An 8936-nucleotide genomic window follows, 5' to 3' on the forward strand; every position below is an offset into this window, starting at 1 on the left:
TGAGGCTCTTTAGAGGAAAACTTGCTCCATTGTTTCCCATGGTTGGTCCTGATGAGAAGAGATAGTCCATGGTTTTAAGGCAGTTATTGTCATGGTGTAGAGTTGTGATGAGTGAAACCATACCCCACTTTCTCAGAGCGGGCCTGAGGTTAGGGTAGTAGAGGCAGAGAAAGGCAGAGAGAGGAAGAGAGACATAGAGGTTGGCCATGGCCATGTAGAGAGAGGGGGGAAGGGAATATGGAGAGAGGGGGAGCAAGAGAGAGTAAGAGAGAGAGAGGGGGCAAGCAGCCCCTTTTATAGTGGTTCAGGCCTACCTGGATGTTGCCAGGTAACTATGGGGGTGTCAAGAGCCTAGTGTCTAAGGGTGTAGCATAAACCTGTCCCTTGCAGGAACACCTGCTGTGTCTCCAGGGTTTAAACCTAGCTCAACCAGAAAACAGGCTGCCTTTCATGGTCCCACAAACTTCAGGCTCCAGGCACTCACATTGATGCACAGGGACACATGCAAGGTACTCATGTAAGTAAAACACTCATACACATAAAAATAAAGATTTATACTTCAGAGAGGATTAACTTTTAAAACACAACCACACATGATGCATTTACTAGGTAAAGCAAGTTTATTGTACCCAAAGGCCCAGGATAAATTTATATAAACAAGGCATCTGCTGTGCTTGGAGGAGCTGCTGGCTGAGTCAGAACATCATGCCTTCCAGTCCGTCCTCCATGAACTTCTTATAAAGTGCCATAAACTTCGCCACAAATGCTTCCAAATGATAAATGGCTTTGCTGCCCAGCTGTAGTCGGTGCTCATAGTAGGCTGCCATCTGTGCCACTTCCCCTTTCAGCTGCCCATCACAGTTATGGAGGAGTTCTGAGAGGAGGCCCTACAGGAAGTACGAGTGACTTACAGTGCAGTCAAGGGGAAAAAGGTCAAACGTGCATACGCCTCTCACCCATAAAAGGTAAAGCTTATACACATACAGGTAGTCTTTATGTGTACATGCTACTGATGCAAAGCATTAACTTCTGTATATTTTTCTTTGTGTATTCAGTACAGTTTGATTTTGTTCACATTACTGTGCAATTTTAATAGAAACAAAACCCCATGAATGGCCTCATATCCCAAGTCAGTAAATTTTGCTAAGAGGCCAGGAGGCCAATCCTACAAAGCCTAGACTATACCAATATCTTCAGCTTATACCATGTCTTTCCTGGAATGTCTGTTCCCCAGGCATTTATAGAGTTCCATCCTCTTAGTTCTGAGTGCCAGCTGAAAAGGACCTTTCCCTTTCCATGGCTGTGCATAACTGGGTTCCATTATTACAATTTCATTTTCCTTCTTTAAAGACTCACATAGCAAAGAATAAATCACTATCTGCAGAATTAACAAAATGTTATAGAAGATGATATACCTTAGCATTACAAAAGCTCTGTGATCACACAGCCAGTGTCCAGGTTTAGCTCTGAAAGTTCAAGATGTACAATGGAGCCGCTTACCTTCATTATTATCTCAGGAGGAATACAATGGGTTAGAAGCTCATAGAGCCTTCCACGGACTTCAAGGAGCCTATATGAAACAAAGGAATTGCTACTTTGTGATAAAAAGCAAGGAGCAATTTTAACCCACCAATCAGTAGAGTTCCATTGTTATTAGCCTGATGCAGAGAGAAGCTGTCCCGGACATGTGCTCTATGAATAAGCGACAGCCCCAGTCTGTCCCATTTTAGTTTGTCTGATCAGTCAGACTCACTCTGTGGTCCAAGTGACCTGAACCTCACTAGGTAGCTCATACTGGCTTTGAATCAGTAGCCATCTTCCTGCCTCACCCTCCTAAGATCCACCACCACAGCCAAGGATCAGCTTATCTTTGTAAAAAGTTTTTTGTTGTTCCATACATTTTTAACAACGAGTATTTATAACAAGGGTTATTAACTGTATTACTCACAACACTACTGGAGAGAAACCAAGATTCCAAGGGCCTGATACAATGATTAGCAGATAAGCTGCTTGGTGTACAAACTTTATGACCTGAGTTTGATCTCCTAAAAGCCATAATGGAAGAAGACAATAAACTCCCAAAAGTTACCCTCTGACCTCCACATATTGACATACTCATGGCTGCATACACAGGGGGGGCGAGGGGGAGAGAGGGAGGGAGGGAGGGAAATTTAGAGCTTGAAATCTCAAGTTTGAGCACATTCCCATAAGGGATTGAAGACACGCACGTTCCTGACATATCAAATACTATGTTTATGCATCTTTTCTAGATAGAATTTTATGCTTAATGTATCTACACAGTGGCTGTAAAAAGACTGGGGAGTCACCAGTCAACCACACAAGCAATGAGGTGACATGAGAATAAAGTATGACCACCTAGTGTGTAAGCAATACAGCGAGGACACAAAGCTGACCTTCACAGAAGGAACAGGCCAGGGCTCCCAGGTAAGCAAAGCCTGGCTAAGTCAATAGGGTTGCGAAACGTCTGAGGCCTTAACTCAGGCAGCCCTCATGACACTTCAGGAGGGCGTGAAGGAAATGCACACATTGCATATCAACAAGAAAAAGTAACAGCCCTGAAACATAGAAAACAATTTTCATTGCCTTTCTATAATACGACCAAAAAGAAAAAACAACTACCGAGGGTTCTGAGGAAGCTACTGAAGATGTTCCTCTCTAGGTAAATCAAAATAGTGATTTGGACGTTTTTTTAAAGCAGACATCCACAGCCTTTTTTGCCACAGCAATGCCTCACTAAGCACCTCCACTAAGTGATGTTGGGAGGAATCCTATAAAACTAACTCATCAGACAGCAACTCAAAAGACACACACGCACACCTCTCACCACTATTTTCATCTCAACCAGGAACACTCAGGATCTCATGGCTGCACTCAGGTCTATCCAGCACCCTAAAATGATCAGTTCCCACAAGAGAGCAACCATGAGGCTGTGTTTCAGGGTACCCCGGAGAATGCCACGATGCAACAGCAGGGGACCTAAGCTGACATAAGGAGACTACCCGCTGAGGCGTCTGGTTTTTCACTACTGTGCACCTCTGAGGAACAAACCCGAAACATGAACAAGAACAACTCTGGCGTATATAGCAAAAGGCTATAAGCTGTCTAAGAACTTTGTATTTCTCTTCATAGCCCCTGTCCTTGGTTGGGCATGGCAGTCTCTTCTAGTCCCAGAACACTACCACACACCCTCTTTTCTCTCTGTATTAAAGCAGAACAGTGTCATCAAGATACAAATGAAATGTTGGCTAAGTTAGATTGACAGCTGAAAGGTCAGCATCTTTCTAGTATGTTCTGCATCAATTTCAAAACAATTACAACGGTTACAATTATTCTTTCAGCCTGAGCACACTAGGCAGTTCATGTTGTGCACTAAAACTAAGCTACCTAACGTTCTGGGGGAAAAAAACCAGAAAGAGTTCAAAATTTATTTTATAAATAAAAGTTCAATTATACACATTAACAGACTAAGGAAAAGCATAAACTATAAAGTAATGACTTAACCCACTACATTTCAGACCTTAAAGGATATTTTCTTTTTCCTTTCAAATGAGGCTCAAGACCGACTTGTACTTGTAAATGTCATGGTAACTCTGCCTCCTGCACACTGTTACCTCTGTGGCGTCTGCTGACTGACAATAGCATTTGCGGTCTCCCTCAGATACACCTCCCAGTCTGTCTCCGGGATTTCTTGGTCTTCAGTAAAAGGGTATCTATGGAACACAAAGAAAATAAGTGAACAACAAACTCTCATGTCCCAGAGTGCTACGTGCTGCAGCAGCCCCACTCACTGCTGCACTCTGCAGGCCTCACACATAAGTAAGGCTTTCCTGAGGTTTCTGCATGACTTCTCGGCCAGCCTACGGGCCAATTTCGAAGGGAGAGCCAGACCTTCCTTCTTGCAGATGGTGGACAGTACACCGCAAATCTGTAAAAAAAAAAATAACAAAGAGGAGAAGCACCGTGAGACAACTTCTCACTATTGTTGGCACCAACGTGGAGGCCTTTCACAGTGCTGCTCTGTGCTGCCTCCTACAGGACACATAAGGGGCTGCAGTGTGCGATCTGCATTGACTAGGAGCAGGAAGTAAAACCACAAGGTTTTGCTGCATACAACCTTCCACTATCTACTGTGAGTTGGAAAGCTGTCTATTGTGTGAAACTAGTACATTTTATTGACAGCTATTAAGATGAAGAGGGACCAGGGACTGTCACATTATCTACTTCCTCTATGTTCTCATTCCTCCTAAGTAAATCAGCTTGAGGCAGAAGACACTAAATACTTCAGAAGACTTTACGAAGGTGGTGAATTCCTAATACTCATCTGTTAAGAGTAGAAGACAATGAGTACTCAGCACTAAACACATCACTATCACTTGGCACCTATTAAAGGCTGCCCTTCGGAGCTCTCTGCAGCTGCCCTTCAATGACTGATAGGCCTCACTATGTTTCAGAAAACAAAACTGGAGTTGAAGGGCTTCTGGAAAACAACCCAACTTACATCTTCAATGCTGGGAGCAGGCACACGAACTGCCAGGCACCTGCTTCGGATCGGGGGTATCACCTTGGATGTGGAATTGCAGCACAAGATGAGCCTGCAGGTAGACATGTATTTCTCCATAGTTCTGCGCAAGGCATGCTGAGCATCCTTTGTGAGTTTGTCCACCTCTGTCAATAATACCACTGGGTCAAAGAGAAACAAAACCAGCTTTAACTGGAGGTCACTGAAGCCTTAATTTCTGCCTTTGCTGTGTCCGCATTAATCAGCAGGAAATCCTAAATAGATACCCGATAGTCTACTTTTACAAAAGAACAAGTCAGATTTTCAGAAGAATATTTTTAATTTTTTAAATTTTATAATCAAACAAGACTAAAAAACACTGGTCAAAATGAAGTTAACTTAGGACGTCTACACTCCAGCCTTTACCACTGATAACAAAGCTACAAGAAGGTGTTGCACTACACTGTAAGTTTTAAGTAATCCATTAATACTCTGGAAAGCTCTGTTGCAATCATCACAGCAGGTGGGTACTGCCAAGAAGAGCCGATGGAAGCACATACAGGAAGACTGCATCTGGCTGCAGTCAAGGCTAGGACCAGTCAGTCTTAAGTGGTTCAGGAACAGTACAAGGGAGGAATCCAACTTTCAAACTTTTATCCTGTTATCCAGCGGTTTCCAAAGGCTGGCAGGAGCAGCGGGGTTTCATTTTAGATACACTCAGACAAAGCAACCTCTACATCTAAGTCAAACTACATCCACATCTGTGCTGACAGGAACAAACAACGACAAAGAAGCAACATCGTGCTTGAGTGACAGAGAAAGGAGGAATCTATGACACTTGTCCCAGCGGTTAGGGCTCTGAACCCTAAACTGCCCACAGGACACACTGGAAGTCACGGCCAGTATCAAAGCAGAACTTGTAAGTAGATCGCAGGGCCCAATCTGTGGCTGAGAACACGGGACCCTGCATCAGGAAGGTCTGGGTGAGTGGAGGTTTCTCAAAATGCTAAGGTGATGGATGCTCCACACAGCCCAGCAGCAGAAGCTGGCTGAGCAAGCAGGAAACAGACAGGAACAAGGATGTCAGTGGTAGGAACAGCAAAGGAGCAGAGACAGAAGCACAAGGCCGTGGGCCTCACTGCTTTCTGAGAAGAAAACGCAGGACCTCCTAAGGACCAAACCTGGAAAGCTCCTCTCTGGCCTCCTACTTTCAAAGCCTACGGGAAAATCTACTTTTTTTTTTTTAAATTCACATTTTATAAAAAAATAGTCAACAGAAAAGAAACACATTGAATTCAAAGGTCTAAGAAATACATTATTTTCAAGTAACCATAATTTTAATGGAAAAAACATGTTACTCTAACACGGGAAGCACAGTGACCAAGTTCCAACTGAGGACTCATATAAAAAGCTGGGCGTACACCGCAGTTCTAGTGACGCAGAGACGGGTACGACCCTAGAACTCACTGCCCTGTCAGCGGAGCTGACATCAGTGAGCTGCAGGTTCAATGAGAGACCCCACCTCAATGACAAGATGAAGAATGAACTAGGAAGACAGGAGTGTCAACCTCCGTCCTCGACACGCACTCGCTCACGTGTGCACTGTACATTGTTCCTTATTTTACATGATCTGTGGCTCCCGTTATCTTGCTCTGAAATGTCAAACAGACACCACAGACTGAAGACTGAACACCATGAGCAGAGACCAGGGCTTCCATTCACACGTCTTTTCTTTTTTTTCTGACAGGTCTCTACATGCAGGTCTGGCTGCCCTAGAGCTCACTCTATAAACCAGGCTGGCCTGGAACTTTCAGAGGTCCTCCTGTCCCAGGCGCTCAGATTAAGGGTGGTGCAACCTTGCACAGCATGCCATTCATTTGTAACTCCAATGCAAAAGCAGTGATGGTCCCCAGCCTCACAGAAAGCACCTCTCTCCTACCTTTGAAGTCTCTTTGTGAGCTGGTTTCAAGCTGTTGTGACTGGGCCACTGTCTTCAGCATCTCCTGAATTACGACCCGGTCGCTGTTCCCCGCATCACTACAGGACAGCAGAACGATGGTCACCTGGATGTAAACACTCACCAAGTATTGCACCCTCACTCTTAATCTGTTATTACGTGAACAATATTAGGAAGTTTGCTTTCTTCTGTTTGTGTTTTGTTGAAACTAGTAATATCAAATTACAAGTAGGAACCTTGAAACTTGAGATCTTTTAGGCTCAGTAGCAAATTTAAATTGTACTACCACTAAAAACATTGTGTTCTTACAGCAGTTTGTTCTTACTTAGACAGGAAAACTATGAGTTTAACAAGTATCTTGATAATGCCTTGATAGTAACAAGTACTTGAAACTGCACAACATGGTTTTCCTTAGCTAGCTACAGCTGGACCACAACATCTGGATGCTGGTGGGGACTTTCCAGTCAAGAAACTAGAATATTCCCCAAGCAGCCTATGGAGCAAACGCACTTACTTTTATAATTTGATCCATTCCTAATCTTTTTCTTGATGAATCCTCTCAGGGTTACACAGGGACTGCCACCAAATCCACATAGACAAGAGCTCAAGACTCCTCCTTCCACTCCCTCCATTGCACTCATTCCTTTGCATAGACACTCACCTCCTCGGACACATGGACCATGGTACCCACTGTCCTAAGGGACCTCTGACAACAGTATTTTAGAAAAACTCTAAGCTGGAGGACAATGACTGTTGCTAAACTCTAACTACTTCCCTAAGAATACTTAGGGGCAGTTTACCTGGGGTTAACTTCAAGGTGGTGGTAGTTTTTTGGTTTTTGTTTGTTTGTTGGGTTTTTTTGTTTTGTTTGTTTGTTTGTTTTTGCTACATCTCTAACTACTTTCCTAAGAATATTTAGGAGCAGTTTACCTGGGATTAACTTCAAGGTGGTAGTTGCTTGCGATGGTGCTGATCTCAATTTTTTTTTTAGACGGGGTCTGTGAATGAAACAAGGATCAGTTCAACATTTACTCATTGGCTGTCTTCTTTTTATTTCGTGTATCACCAAATCACCACTGCCAACTACCTACACAGTTCCGTGTTAACACAGAAATAAAAGAAAAATATATTCATAGGATTAGTGTTTCATGAAAAATTAATGTATAAAGAGAGAAATTTTCATACATATCTATTTTGCTTTTTTCACTGAATAATGTGTCTTTGCAATCCCTCTCAGACAACTGATGTGATATGACTGTTATCAACTCATAGCATGCATATTAGACAACTAATTATCCTTATGGGTTTTCACTTTGTTGGCGCTGTGCATGTCTGTGCTACCTGTCCATAGACCCATCAGCTGAACAAGAAATTAACATGTCTGTAAGGAAACTCTTCCTTCATACCCTTGCACCCCTCTAACTGTTTGGCCTCACCATGGGCCTCAAAACACAAGTCAACTGACCACAGACTCGACTCACTAAATCCTCTGAAAGTAGTGCAAAGCCAGGACTCATGCTGGTGAATTGCATTTTGCCATAAAACTTGCTATTTCTATTTCTAAAATTAATTCATCTCAACAGTCTCTCTCTCCCGTAGTCCCTTCAAATAAACCTACCTTCCCTTAATCTAGTTTATATTAAACAATTTACAGATGAACTAATACACCTGCTTCACTTCTCTTCTTTATAACCTTATTTCATTTCAGAAATATATCCTTCATATGGGACTTAGGGTAGCATCATACACTTTTTAAACATTAGGATTCTGACTGAAATTTATACTCTAACTTGGGAAAGAGACTTCTAAATATTAAGCCTCCCACGTGAGAACATACTTTATATTTCTATTTATTCAGTTCTATTGTCTTGTAGAATAGTTTCTTCTGAGTTAATTCCACATCACCCTCCTGGAGATTCTATTAATAGCATGACCATCCACACTAAGCATTTTTTTCCCTTTTGAATACAAAATATCATTACGACACACTGTTATTAGATGCCATGAAGGCCTTGAAATTGGCATGGCATATTCTCTACACAACTTCAAAGCAAATATCATCCCGCGAGGTAAAAAGATTTAAAAAAAACCATAATCAAGGCACGCTACGCACTACTATGTGTAAGGAACTGCCAGCTCTGCTGGACTGAGGACACTTGAGAGAAGGGCATTTCAGGGACTGGGGAAACGGCTGAGTGAGATACACTTGTGGTGTGGACACTCTGCAAGTTTGATGACTCCACGTAAAAGCTGTAGCGCTGGTCCAGTTGCAACTATCTGTAATACCGGGGACCTCAGAGAGATGGGCGGCACAGACAGAAGAATCTCCAGAAGCTCCCAGGACTGCCAGCTGGGCTTGGGAGAGTGGAAGGACTGGCAGGTGACAGTAACCCTACTCATGCCACCTTCACCCACATGAGCACGCAGACACACAACTTCTTCTTCTTTTTTTTTTTTTTT

At 43.0% G+C, this 8936-nt stretch overlaps 1 protein-coding gene across 1 annotated transcript in view; it reads right to left on the reverse strand.

Annotated features, from left to right (window-relative positions):
- Window positions 1-606: 606 nt before the first annotated feature.
- The window catches only part of Rfc3 (replication factor C subunit 3), a 9877-nt gene continuing 1547 nt past the window's right edge, over window positions 607-8936 (reverse strand). Inside the window, exons 3-9 of the mRNA XM_021186774.1 lie at window positions 7407-7474; window positions 6459-6556; window positions 4520-4701; window positions 3810-3946; window positions 3633-3731; window positions 1501-1570; window positions 607-887 (exon numbers count right to left, since the gene is read on the reverse strand). Coding sequence (XP_021042433.1) covers window positions 696-887; window positions 1501-1570; window positions 3633-3731; window positions 3810-3946; window positions 4520-4701; window positions 6459-6556; window positions 7407-7474 — 846 coding nt within the window. The 3' untranslated portion in view covers window positions 607-695. The remainder of the gene's footprint in view (window positions 888-1500; window positions 1571-3632; window positions 3732-3809; window positions 3947-4519; window positions 4702-6458; window positions 6557-7406; window positions 7475-8936) is intronic.

The sequence above is a fragment of the Mus pahari genome, chromosome 23 (genome assembly GCF_900095145.1).
Source record: "Mus pahari chromosome 23, PAHARI_EIJ_v1.1, whole genome shotgun sequence".
Classification (NCBI taxonomy): Eukaryota; Metazoa; Chordata; class Mammalia; order Rodentia; family Muridae; genus Mus; species Mus pahari.